This window comes from Dicentrarchus labrax, unplaced genomic scaffold (assembly GCF_905237075.1).
Source record: "Dicentrarchus labrax unplaced genomic scaffold, dlabrax2021, whole genome shotgun sequence".
Classification (NCBI taxonomy): domain Eukaryota; kingdom Metazoa; phylum Chordata; class Actinopteri; family Moronidae; genus Dicentrarchus; species Dicentrarchus labrax.
Window position 1 is genome coordinate 23351239 of NW_026136715.1, and position 14218 is coordinate 23365456.

Genomic DNA, 14218 nt, shown 5'->3' on the forward strand with positions numbered 1-14218 from the left:
CCACCAGAGGGCGCCTTCCTCTTAAAGTTACTAGCTGACTACAGGTGGGGTACTGTTGTGACAGGTAGGGATTAAATACTCCATTCATTTACCACTTTATTATAAATATTAAACAATATTATAGGTCGTAACCCGCCATTAAAAGACATACTTTTGTAAAAAAAAAAAATTAATCTAGGTACATTTTTCATAAAACTTAGAAGTCTTTCTGACCGTTTATTGTGTCTTAAGTTAAAAACCGAGAGTATATTACAATTGAAGGAAGAATACTATACTACAATATAACTATTAGCCACCATTTTGTTGGCTCTTTGTATGGTTTTGTTTCCATTGAATACCATAAATTCTTTGTATTTGGCAGCATGATTTAAAGGTAAGCTACATGTCTGCTATATTAAAATGACATTAACCGACATTTCATTGTGGAATTCAGAAAAGGCAAAAATATATAATGTCATTGGGATTATATGATATCAAATACAGTGTTTGTTTTTTGTGTTTTATAACGTTTTAATATATTTTTATGGGCTTATATGTTTAAGTTCATTCCCTAGTACGCAGACTGAATTAGTTCAGTGCGGCTGCAGTAGTTTTAGTTCTTGTAGGCCTATTTCTTGTCCCCTTTGGAGCCACTGTAACATTGCATACTACATTATTTAATGTAAGTCTTCGGTTGCTGATGTGTGTTTGTGAACATGTTGTTTGTTTGTGCTCACTGCTCATAGCAGAAGTGAGCTGTGTGTGTCTCTGGGTCCTTCCTCCTCCTCCTCCTCCTCCTGCTGTCCACGGTCTCCAGTCTGAAGTGAACTACTGTTGCTTTGGCCGCTCTCAGCTGGTGCTGCTGCGACCACACAGCCCGGCTCTCCGCTTGTTGTTTGGGACTTTTGGTGAACTTTATTTCCAGTGCGTGGTGCGTCGCGCATCACCGCTCGTGAGGTTTTTTTTTCGGAAAGCTCGCGGCTGCAAAATGGACTGAAGCACCAACTCAGCGAAGTGTGGATACTTAGAAAAAGAGAATAGTGTTTCTGTAGAGAGCAACCTTTCTGAGGGTTGAATTACCATCATGGAAGAGGACGACGGGCATCTGGAGAACGGTATCCACGCCGCCAAGGACTCGGACCGACAGCAGCGGCTCAGGCTTTGTGTTTTAAATGAAATACTCAACACCGAGAGGGATTATGTCCGGACGTTGCTTTTCCTTCAGTCGGTAAGTTTGACATTACCTTTCACGTTGCTTGTGTTCACGTTCCGCTCTCTCGTGCACCGGGCAGAGCATTACGCCAAACTCCAGTCATAAGGCTTTTAATTCAATGTTGTCTTTTCTTTTTGCCAACATATACACGTCGCGTACGTTGTATTAAGAAATAGGTGACATTTTTTGAAGTGTCTGACTACACTTTTATATTCGGCACCCTTACAGTACATTAAATGGCACACACTGCAAGGAAAAAAATAAACTTTGATAATGTCGCCTGCGGTAGCTGACGGGATGGGTATGAAGATACAACACCAGATATTCGCATTGGGTTTGGCGTGACGCTCTGTAGACAAGGGGTAGCCTACCTTCTCTGTTAGTAACTTTTTAATCCCATGTTGCTGTTATAGACAAACAGAATGCAGAAGTTAGACACACCTCGCTGCTCTAGTTTAAAGCCCTTGGTGGCTACACAATGTGGCTTTTTCCCCCCACACAGACGTGTAATGACAGCTTTCTTCTCAGTCCAAATGTTAAATGCATAAACGCATCTGTGTATATATTGCTGCATCTTATCATTAGGCTATCAATGAAAATACAAAGGTAACGTGAGAAACATAGGAGGTTAGCCTGGATTTGTGACTTTTTGTCACGATCTTAGGCATGGGGTTTTCCACATGGGCACGAATGCTCGGGGGCATGATTCACACCTCTTCTCCTCCATTGTGTGTTAAAGCTCAGGTTCAAAACAAATCAAAGCCGGGCTCAATTCACACTGGCTTCGCAAATAAAAAGATATTCATGAGCATTCAACGTCGCCACGCCTCCCGTTTCCAGACAGAGATAAGAGATCCATTTAATCATAGCTGCTTATTCGCTCATTGTACATCAGCTGCCTTTGATGAATGAACGTCCTGGTGATTTTACACGCTCCTTTCCACCACCAACACAGTGCCAGCATAAATGGCTCCCACCTGCGGGAGACTATTCAATTTGTCACTTCTCCTTGTCATTTTTAGTTGTCCTCCCCTCATCCTTGCCTTGTCATCTGTGGTGCTCGCACAGTGCAGGTGGTTTCTGCTTCCAGCTGAGACTAAATCAGTGTATGGTTAAGTCCAAATTGGCTACATTTTATGTGACAGCAATAATGTGGCCTTATTATTATCCATTATTGCTTGCGGTAGGGAAATCCCCCTCTTTTGTTGCCCCCCTCCGCAACAAGGTCAAAGGTCAGGGTCAGCTGCAAAACATCACCCTTGAGCTGCTAGGAATTCAGGATATCTTCTTACTCGCTTTGCCACCCCGCTGGCATGAAGGTTGAAAAGGCAACCGTTGATTGTTATCATTTTTACTCGCTAATAATTCTGTACATTTTCTAGTTTCAACATCTGGCAAGCATTTGTCAAACATGGCCATGGTTCCCTCTTTGTCTTGTGCTGTCACGTGTTAAGGAACTTCCTCAAAGTTCTTGAAATAATTCTGTTCATCTGTACAGATGGTTCACAGTAGCCAAGTGTCACGAAGATACTAAATGATCTCACGGACTTCAAGTCAGTGATGCATGACCTTCTCAAAGTTCTGCCCACATAATGTAGCTTGAAGAAGATGTGCAGTATGTGGCCGAAGCCTGAACAAGATTACTGAAAGGCTTTAAATTCTACACTTATGTTTAAAAAAAGTGGGGGGGCTACTTCTGTGGTGCTGTTTCCTTTTTTCAGTTACACAAGAGACCAGAGGCAGCCAAGGCTTATCTTCTGTTACAAGACAGACCAGGCAGCAGGGGGACATGCTTTGACCTCCTCCCCCCCAAACCCAGTTCCGGCATAATGATATAGACAAAGCCCCAATTATTTATCAGAGAAGTCTGGGAGCTTTTTCTTGTGAACATCTGAAAGCTGTCAGTACCAGTGCCCTCCACTGTGCTCCTCCCCATCAGCACATCAATTGGCATGTCTTGATTTAAGCCATACGGTGTATAGCCAGAGGGGAGTGATATGGTCAGGCTTGAGAGAAATTCTGTTATCACCTGTGTCTGTGCATAGAATGCCCTTTATACATCCAAATCTGCAGTCTAATGCGATAAATATTTAGTCCATCATTTCCTTGTTATGATAAACCTATGGAATTTAATTTGAATTCATGGCTGTGGATGGTAAACTAATTCAACTCAACCACATGTGCAGTTTGATAATAAATGCTGCTCTGTGGTAACTACTTAAAACAATGAATCATCTTTTTAGTATAAGAAATAATATGCCAGGTGTTTCTGTAAGATAGAAGAGATTCATATAACTGCCCTCATTACTGGTCATCTTCACATATGGGCTCATACTGTGTAAACGAGCCTTGGTGCCAAAGCATGCTGCTCTATACTAATGTGCCCTGTATGTGATAGTATATGCTGTGCGTACACATGAGACCATTCCAATGCACACATAATCTCCATATGGAAATTTGTGGCAGTGGTTTAGATTGGTTTAGATGGACATTATCAAAAAAAAAAAAAAAAACACCAGTCCCCTCCACTAAGGCCTATCCTGTGCAAATCCCTCCCAATCTCTCCGTCCAGGGTCCACCCGAGCCCGCTGCCCTTCCCTCAGTGGGAGCCGAGGCTTTGTCGCCATGCAGCTCACTGTGGTGTTGATAAGGGAAGTCTGGCTAGGGGAGCTCAGAACATGTGGTTTCAGCAAAGATATAAAGTGGCTCAGGGTTGGGGGTTGAGGGATGTGTCGTCCCTCAGTGAAGAGGCTAAAGGAGAGACGGGGAATGAAAAGTGAGTGAGTGAGTGGTTCTAGTATAGAATCAGGTCATTTTGTGATGATAAGTGATGTTTTTCATGTTTTTGTGTTTCTGCATTTTCTGAACCTGCCTCATCTAGTTCAGTTGTAGCTCAGAATCCCTTATGACAGCTCACCGACAATGTTTGGTAGATTTATGCACCTTCTGAGAGTTATACATAGAGGTGGGAATAGCGATAACATAGCTGGACAGCGAGAGGTGTTTTACCCAGTCAAGAAAACTGCACCTATAACTGAAAGTCCAACATGGTTTGAGGTTGCAGTGCTTTCTAGTTTCCTGATGCGTCATCCTGTATGTTGTCATTTCAGACTAGGACGTTTTGATTCTGTGGAACTGACACCTCAACATGACTGATACTATTGATGTTTAGATCAACAAAACATTTTCTGCTATCAAACTCCATTATAGCCACACCGGAGATATCTCGACATGTTGTCAATCATGTCTATATTTAAGTCCAAAATACTTTATCATAGCCGTTTCAGTATATTGATTATCTATGTAGACCCCCACAGCTTATTCCTTATCTGTAGGAGCCTGATGGCTTTGTTGTCCTCAGCCACATTGGGGTTTTCCCCCTGTGTCCATGGTAGAAATTGAACAGGCGCACATTGAATGGCAGCTCGCTGTTGACTGCCCACATCACTCTTCCATTGCCTTATCACTGATTTATTTTCCACCTCGCTTTGTGCTCTTCGACAACCTCCTGGATCTTTAGCCCCCGTGCAACATCGCTTCTCAGTCGCAGATTGCAATGACACACAAAAGAGATGGTTATCCGGCTTTGGCATCTCAGCCGTTCTGCGCGTCACTCATCCCCTGGCAATTACCGGTGCCAACGAGCTCATCCAACATGCTGTAGGGGAGCATGTAGGGATGGTGGGAGGAAGAGGTGAGAAGGGGGTTGGGGGTGTGAAAAGAGGGATTAAAGGAATCATTTTGCTCAGTGTTATCAGTGCAAATCTGTAAATCTATTGCCTCTTCAAGGTGGAAGAGTGGAAGCACTCTCATTCATGAAGCGGATTGCGTTTCAGTTCCAATTTTATGGTGATAACTACGCACTTGAGGCTTTTGTTGCAACAAATTCCCATGTTTGTGTCTGAATTGATCATTTTTAGTGCCATAGATTAGTGGGGATTTTCTCTAGGGTAGTGCTTTGTTGACTTAATCCAGGCAACTGGATTTTCCCCATCATGATCCACCAAAATGTAGGCTATCTATGACAGGGATACAGTCAGCGGTGTCATACCCAGTAGACGTCAGGGATTTTCCTTAAAAACCATTTAAATGGGTGTTTGCCATTTTAAAAGCTGCTGTCGTTTCTTTTTTTTTTGACCACACAGATTTATGTCTTGGTGATTCCTGTCCAGTAAAGGCAACAGTGGAATCAGTGTGGCCAATAAATTAGTCAGCTTATGACCTTCCTTCTCAGTTCTGAGAAGTGAGAGACAGAGAGTTAGGTGACCAGGAAGGTCTCGTCAGGGGCCGCGAGATAATAGGAAACATCTGGAAATCCTGCCCTCCGTGACCCTTGCTTTGGGCCACACACAAGTGAGATTACACATGTCTAACACTGATGTGTGTCTGTGTGGATAAATTATATTGTAGTTTGGTGTGTGACTGCACGTATGCTTTATAGCTGCATTTTCTTCACACCTTTCTCTACTTTAGCTGTTGTTGACTTTTCTATACATCCACTTGTAGGTACTGCTGACAAGGCTTGCTAAGCAAACAGGATGACGCGTGTACATGCATACAAACACATTATCCGACCGGTGCCCAGGAAGACAGACGTGCAGGAAGCCAGCCTTGAGCTTCCTCTCCAAACTTGAGCCTGTGTCTACCTCTCTCTCCATTCTTTTTTTTTTTTTTTCTTCCTCCACTCCATGTTTCCAGCCCTCCCCACTTGGTGGGAAAGACCAGCATGAAGTTTCTCTGGGCTAGGGGGGTATAAATAGCTTCAGATTCTAACTCTCATCTTGGCCACAATGCTAGTGGTTTCAGTTCACTGCAACCTCAGCCCAGCTGAAGTCATACAAACACAGGCACACATCACAGATATAGCAAGAGGGAAAGGGAAAAGCAGCCAGTGGAGTCCTAACAGCAGGTAGAACAGTTACTATGGCGGACTGCTGGGGTTTTGTGAGGGTTTTATTTTTATTGGGCTTTAAACTCTCCGCTGCTTAGCTCGACTGGAATGATGGGATACAGAGTAGGGTCAGGTGATATGTTAAAAATGTCCAACTAGCCACCGTCAGCCCAACAACCAAAAAACTCCCCCAAAAAACAAGCCCATATATTCGTCCAATTGCTTTTTGTAGGCCCTATGTTCCCAAAGCAGTTCACACACTGAGACCCATAGTGCTACCAAACCTAAGGTCAATGCGTAAAGCACTGACCTGCCTTGGATACATACATACCATATTCCTGTTTTAACCACTGTGCACCATTCCATCTCAGTCTGGACAATTAGTAGCTTTTATCACCGCTGCAGTGCCAGACGTGCATGTTGCATAAATGGGGTTAAATGCCAGTTTCCAACTTAATCTTAGTGCTTTTTTTTAAAGTCATGTGTGTTGATAAGCCATTTCTTTGAGGCATAAGACTGCAGCAGGAATTTTAAGAATTCAAGTTAACAAGTCTAAACCACTGTAACACCCGGAGGCATGATGTCAAACCCCCCCTCCACGAGAGATGTTTGCGGGTTCTTACAGCTGTGAATTAGCATAGGAAAAAAGCCCTTCACTTGATCAGTATATAAGGATGTTTTTATCATCCTTTTGGTTCCAATGGGTATTTAAACGATTAAATGTCTCTCTCTGAGTGGCTCTCTGTTAGTGGTTATGCAGTTAAAGAAGTAAATCTATTCAGGAGTTGGTGCTGTGGAATCTGAGGTGTGCGGAGGTAAGAAAGTCATGAACCAGATGTCATAAGCATTGTATCAGGTTACTGATTTCACTGTGTCAAAATTTCAGATCATGCAATGTCAAGAATGCAGACCAGAGAGACTTTTTTAGATGCACCGTGTGGTTAACAGGGAATTATTTTATGACCGGAGCAAACACCAAAAAAGAGACTGTGTATGCGAAAAGTGACCCTGTGAAGTGCTTTTCAACAGGCTGTTATACGATACAGTGGGTGACCTGGCCTGAATTGCAAAAGCACAGCAACATGAGATCTCTATTGTCCCCTTGGAGATCATGACCCGGACAAAGTTGGGACACGTACTTTCTCAGGGTGGATATTGGGTGCAGTAAGGGTGCAGCATGTTTTTGAGAACAGGCGGGTAGATGAATGGATTGGATGGATGGATGGATAGATGGATACCTGCAGAAGCATAGACGCTCCCCTGGGAGCTTTCTATTTGGTTTACGGACTGTGGCAGCAGGCTTACAATGTTTGTTTGCTTTCTCAAATACAACCAGATGTGTGGTTTCTTTCAGGGTCAGAGGTCAGAGAAAAATGCTGAACAACAAAACAACCGTAGAGCAACTTTACACAAAGCTTCTTAAATGTAGAGAATATGGCAAAGATGGTTGATAAAGCCTGGGTTAGATTACAGGACTGCTGAAATGTTGCCCGATCAGGGTGGGTCAGACTAAATGCCTGGCCTGTGTGCTGTCCAGCCAGGAAGCTGTTCACACGACACAATGGGACAAAGGAGTGTCACACACACATCACACACTACTGAACTCAAATGTAGGTCTTCTATTGTATTTTATTCCATGGTACAGAAGTACTTTCACAAAAAAAACCCCCTATGGACTGATCCAAACTACCTCATTTGAAATGTATTCCTCCAAATAATATTGCTGTCTAGTTACCCCGATTGGGTGAGAAATGTCAATCTATGAATTCTTCTTCTTTTCCAGTTCATTCTTTTCTCTTATGTCCATTTCTTTGGTACATCTGTAGACTCAGGTCTGCTTGTCAATATATGATTCTCTTCCTCTGAAAGACTGTTGGTACACATGTTGTGACAAAACTGAATGAAGAGTGTGTCTGATGCCCTGTTCAGAGGAAGAATGCCAAAGGAGTGTACTGTGTGTGACAGCCTGAGTGAGTGGTGGAACAACGTAAACGTGGTGGGAAGATGCATGGAAGACAGAACATTGCTGGTTGCCACAACTACAAACGGACAGCATTTAAAGAATTGAAAAGAAGGAAGGCTTATGCTGAAATCATCTTATCATGATTGTCACGTTGTTAAACACTATTTAAGATAAACAATTTCACTCTACCAGTTAGTGGAGATCGTTTGCTGTTTGTGTTATTTAACCCCACGAGTTAAAGGGGCCGCTGACTATGTTGTTGTAACTGTTCACGACAGCTGCTGACAAATTCTTGGGCCGAGTTGCTGAAGGGCTTTTATTTTGGCATTTGTTCAATGTGATGACACGTTTGCCAACTAACATGGCATGATTAAAGGCTTGAGTCATACATGCTTGAACTGTTACTGTGATGATTTTGTTCTCACATGCTGACAGGAAACCTTTTAGGAAATGTTACTAGGTTTTGACATGATGAATTATCACAGCCAGTTTTTGGGGATTGTTGCCTCGAGCTGTGATTTGTGACCCTTTACAGGATAGATTTGTGTCAGAAGAAAGACCTGTGAGTGAATGGAGCCCTTGTTTAATGGGGTTTTACTAGGACTATTGTCTCTTTTCATCATAGGATTACATGTGACTCACAATTTAAGGTCCACGCTCTGTTGTCTATCTGCTGTGCTTTTGCTTTGCACTGAGATGTTATATTGTGAATCAAAATCCTGGAAGCATCACTTTCAGAAGTTGAAACCAACACTAGTGTTTGCCGCATTAGCGGCTGCCAAAATGAGAAGTTGAGATAGAATGTAGGTCAGCTGCATCAGTGTTTTCATAGCTAGAGTGAGACTTTTTGATACAGAAAAGGCTTTAACTAGCCACCGTCTGTCTGTCCATTAAATACTGTTCTGTCTCAGGTTGGTAAAAACTGTTTGACTCAGAACCAGTGGGTGTTCTCTCTGATCACCCCCCCCGCTTTGCCAAATGACCATTATTGTGTAGTTTGGGACACTAATTTGGTTCTTTACCACCATTTTTACTGTCTGTACCATGACACTGTCTATGTCTGCCCAGCTGAATGCTAGGTGTGGCACTCTCAAACACGTTTTTATTGTGAAACATACTCGTGTACAGGTTTTATGGAAAAATGGAGCAAATCACTAACTACATGTGGCATAAATGATCAGCTGTGGTACATCTCTTTCTGCTGCTCGAAGTAAGCTTCACAGGTTTCTGATGGCTCACTCAACACCATACTCACCACACTCTGATACAGTCTGTGATCCCTACGTCTGTCTGCACCAAAAACCTCACGTCCAAATGTCCAGATGGCCTCTGCAATCTGGTCCATGATGTTATCATCACCACATGTCACCCCTCACCAGGAAAGCCACTCAGAAAAGGGCCTCACTGACAAACCTGTGCCGGGTGTCAGCACTGGTAGAGATGAAATTAGGTGATTATTTAGCCGAGATGAAAGCTGCTCATGTTCCCTGTGAAGAGAATATGTCTTCTCAGCAGTGTACTTGAATATAAATAAACATGTCAAATATAGGCTAGATAAAGTTAGACCATTTTAACAGTTTGAAGCAGATGCTGGGTGTTAACATTTAGTGTACAAATGAGGAAATAAACATAAAGACATATCTTTGAGCACATATGCATGACACGTTATTTCTATTTCCATTATCAGGGTTGAGAACGAGAACGAGTGTTGAGTGCTTCTCTGTTTTATTTTCGAACAGATGTTTAACGAGTCTGTAATTGAGTGACAGAAGCGGCCTAACAACCTGAAGGAGTGATATGTTAAAGGATATGTATAACACATTAATTACATGCAGCCACTTTGAAAGTGGGAGCAGCTAGTTAAATGAGATAACTGCCCCTCCTCAGTTTTGCTTGCTTCATGCCAACTTGGCCAATAGCAAAAAGGCATGCTCAGATTGAAATGTTTGCAGCTCTGAAACCTTTTGAAAGCAGGATTTTGATGGACTGAAAAGGCTTGCTGAGCCAGAGCCTGGCTGAGAGATTTTGCAGAAGTGTCTGCAAGATTTGTCTTTTACATATTCATCATGTGCATCATACATTCAGTAATGCAACAGGGCTGATGTGGGCTTGATGAGTGTGCAGTTTTAAACAGGAAGTCTCGGGTCCAGTGCTGTCTAGATGTCCTCTGTGGGCGAGACACTGTCTCATCCCCCCGTAGTGTTTGGTTTCCGCCCATGTGAGTTACTCAAAAGAGCCCTGAAGTTTAAAGTCCTTCAAAGCGGAAGTGAGTGAAAGTGGGAGGAAAAAAAACTGGACAAGACTCAAAGAAGACTTTGTGTTTTGGTGATTGGCTCTGCCAAAAAGGGTTTCTCTTGGAAGACAGTGAGGGACTGGTTGGACGGTGAGGGGGGAGCTGAGGGTGTTTTTGGAGGGTTGGGCAGGCATGTGAATTACGGCTTCAGAGAGAAAGAAGTCTGCTAAGGTTTGCTGGGGACCCTCATTGTGGCAACGCCACGGGCCTTTCTCTGGCTCCGCTGCACTCAGGCCACAAAGAGGGGATTTCTTCATTTATTTATTCAATTTCATGCCATGTCGACCCCAAAATGGCCCCATTCCCTCTCCAGAACTGCCCTGTCCCCCTTTGTGGCTGGCCACCCCAATCCTCTCCCCAAAAAGAGAGACCATTAATGGACACATTGTTTTTAGCTTGTTGTTGTTTTCTCTTGGATAAGGAGGGATAGAGAGTTTGAGGCTGGTGACCTGAGAACCTGCAAAGAAAAGTTCTGAATCTGTGGATCTGTGATTCTGTTTAAGGGTGTTTCAGTAGGTGTGGGAACTGCAGTGGATTGAAAAGGGGCTCTCAGGGCCTGCTGGAAAAACCCTGACAAGTGTTAGAGCCTGTGCTTGATATACGGGGTCTCTTGTGAGATATCTGAATTGAGTGAGATGGCCCGGCATTGTTAGTGAAGGCTGATGTAGCCATGGGCAATCAGGAAAAAGGCCCAGTTTGGTCCCCATTAACGCCATCTTTAGTCTCATTATGTTGAACTTGCTAGAATGAGAGAAGTCTAAGATAATCAAGTTTGATATTCCCATTACACCGTCTTGCTATTAAATTCCCATACATGTAAATGTTAACTTGCTCGTATAACTGGAAGTGCATAATCCATCAGGTCATAGCATTGACAGTATAGGTCATTGTCACGTCTCACTAGTTCTGTTTTCTTTGGAGAGTACGTTTACCAAATGGAGGTTAATAAACAAGAGTAAACTGATTTTGGACTTATACATATATCAGTGTTTCATCTGAATCCAATTATAATATTGATCTTTTTGTCTGGTAGGTCAATGAACAGTGTCTAGACAAATGTTTCTAAATCTCGTGTACAAATACATCTGTTTGTCTTGTAATTTAGAAGACTAATACAGTAACAGATCTTTTTCTCTGTGTAAAATATGAAAAAAAAACTTGTGATGTAATCCAGTACAACACTGCCACGGCTTCCAAAATGTCAGTCAAGGGGCCGTGTGACCGCGTTCAATGCACTTTCATCTTCTCCTCTGTTTAATGGATAACCTTTGCTGCAGGTAAACATGCAAATTAAGGGGATCCTCCGTACCTGACACTGAGTGACCCTCGAGGGAGCATCCCCTGCCAGCAGTGAAACAGCAGCTTCAAACCTATGTGCCTGACTGTACGCCTGGCTTACTCCCCTGTTGCAACTTGACCTAGTTTGACAATTATGACATTTTCTTACTTCTCTTTAGTTATTTCCCCGCTGATTTTCTAAATACTGTCATTATGACTGTGTAGAGTTTCCTGTGTTAAGAAATTATCTGTGATTGCTAAGTGTGTACACGCATGTTTCACAGCCAGCTTTATGAACTTAACGGCGGTGTATTTGTATTTCTGTCAACTCCATAGTGTCTCAGACCGAAGTGAAGACCTTGGCTCAAAGAAGCAAAGCTTTTGTTGGGTCATGTTACGAACTTGGCTTAGCTGCAGGTAGAAAGCTCTGTTCAGAGGCAGACGAGGCAGACGCGAAGGCAGCAGGCCTCTTACTCACTGTCCAGTGGAGCGAACACTGAAGCCACGCCAGCATATGGTCCCTCTGTATCTTCACACCTTACTGTCTGGCCCCTCTTCGCTTCGCTGATAAAACCTCAACATTTAGCAAACCACCCCCCAACCCACATCTGACCCTTTGGCTGCTGGTCATATGAGATGATGTCTGATATCTCGTATGACACAAGACCAGTTATTGGTGTTAAACAGTGATCCCACTGCCTGGGGTGGCAGGTGATGATGGATGTTGGGTTAGACATGTCAGCCTGCCAAGTACTATGATGGGTGGCAATGGATGTTATCTGTAAATAATGAAGACAGTTGCTTTGTTTCATTTTTGTTTATTCCTTTCAATCCGTAGCAGCAAATAGCATGATCTTATGAACTCGTCATTTTGTAAGTGCCTTGAAAAATACAAACCATAGTCTCATTACAGTGCAGTTGTTGTACCACAAATTTAGGGGCAATGTCAAGTGTATGAAGCACAATGTGATTTATTTGTTTTTTACAGTATGGTTGCATGCTAACATCAGACTAAACTTATTTTAGGCAGTTCAGTTAGCGGGCAGTCAAACGTGTCATATACTTCCTTTGCACAAAAGCCACACTTCCCGTCCAGAAAGACATCTGCTGCTTTTGTGTCGAGAGGCACAGCTTCATTCTGCAGACTGTTTGTTTTCCTTCCCTGCTGAGTTGAACCACTGCCTATCTGCTTGAAAAGGAAAAAAAAATTCTTGTCAATGATTCGGTGTCTAAAAAAGTGTTGGCTTTTGTACAGTGTGATTGCTCTGTTTTCACTTCCTGTTTGCATGCCACACACAAACAGAGGCGTGCGTGCGTGCGTGCGTGCGTGCGTGCGTGCGTGCGTGCGTGCGTGCGTACTTCTTCTGTTGCAGTTTGGGGTTTTTTAACTTGTCCTCAGTTTTTTCTTGCACATAAATTGTTGCAATAAAGTGGACAGTGACTCAGCTTGGTGGGATCCGCCAACCTTACTTCAACCTTGTCACGTGCCGGTTCAGCAAGTGGCACGTTTGACAGCTTTTATGTAACCTGATGTAAGGGCAGTTTCACAAACAGTCCACTTGAATACAGCCCCTGGCTCGTTTCTTCAGACATTCGGGAGGGAGAGTGATGTCTGGTCTTGCACGATAAACCTTTGAAACTGTGGATAGATAAAAGACAAAATTGTAGGCATTCTATGTCATATCTGTATCTAATGTATGTCTTATGTAATGCTATTTATTCTATTAACACTGGTACTTTGCTTGTCAATGCTTTTTGCATGATATTGGGATTAGTTATGTCCTGCCATAATGCACCTTGTATACCAAGCATCCTCTTCAATTGAGGCCATTTTTTTGTGCAACAAGGCTCATAAAAGTGCAGACTTTCATCAAACATTACATCAAGGTGTTTTCACACCATTCACAGCACGGAGGTAAAGTTTCTTGCAGTCCTAGAATGGTTGGCTTTCACATTCGTTGTGGACCTGAGAGCGTTTTTCTGAACTACGCCTGACTTGGACAGGAGGTTTCTCACTTGAGTAAACTCATCAAACTCTTTGGCCAAACGGCCTTAGGTCCTGAAAACCTTCTTGTTGGTACCAGTGTGAAAACACCCTTGTACAACTGTTTGTCAGTGAGTGCAGAGGAAGGGGTGTGGGGTTGTGAAAATGCTAACAAAAAGCTAGTATGCTATACAAAGCACACAGGCTTGTTTCTGGGAACTTAGGGGTCATGCAGCATTGCCCTTTACGGTTTAAATTAGATCAGTCAGCCTTATTAAATGTCCTGCCTGTTTTCTTGACATAAAGATGTCCAACTGCATACTTAAGGCCAGGGTTCAACTGGTTGGCTTCTGTAGTAAACATTTGTACCTTTTAGTGTAGACCATTTACGTACAAGTAACACACTGTTAGGGCCCTGCACTTGATAACAAGCGACCAAGCCAACACATTTTAAGAACAGGTGACATGTTTCTAATACCTGCTTATTGCTGTCAGGTTTTAAAAGTGTGCTGCTTCTGTTGTCAATAGATTTGAAGTGTACAGGCTTTTGAGGGTGAGTAAGAAGGAAATCATTTAGAACAATTATTGAGCAATAGAAAGAACTTGAGTAAAATCCG

At 42.9% G+C, this 14218-nt stretch overlaps 2 protein-coding genes across 3 annotated transcripts in view; one reads left to right on the forward strand and one right to left on the reverse strand.

The window, feature by feature from the left end:
- Positions 1-14218, reverse strand: part of ampd1 (adenosine monophosphate deaminase 1 (isoform M)) — a 207229-nt gene that overhangs the window by 107685 nt on the left and 85326 nt on the right. The window lies entirely within an intron of this gene.
- Positions 779-14218, forward strand: part of prex1 (phosphatidylinositol-3,4,5-trisphosphate-dependent Rac exchange factor 1) — an 81076-nt gene continuing 67636 nt past the window's right edge. The window contains exon 1 of one of the 2 annotated variants that reach the window (XM_051426475.1): positions 779-1207. In XM_051426475.1, coding sequence (XP_051282435.1) covers positions 1064-1207 — 144 coding nt within the window. In that variant the 5' untranslated portion in view covers positions 779-1063. The remainder of the gene's footprint in view (positions 1208-14218) is intronic. The other variant, XM_051426476.1, reaches the window with a different exon arrangement.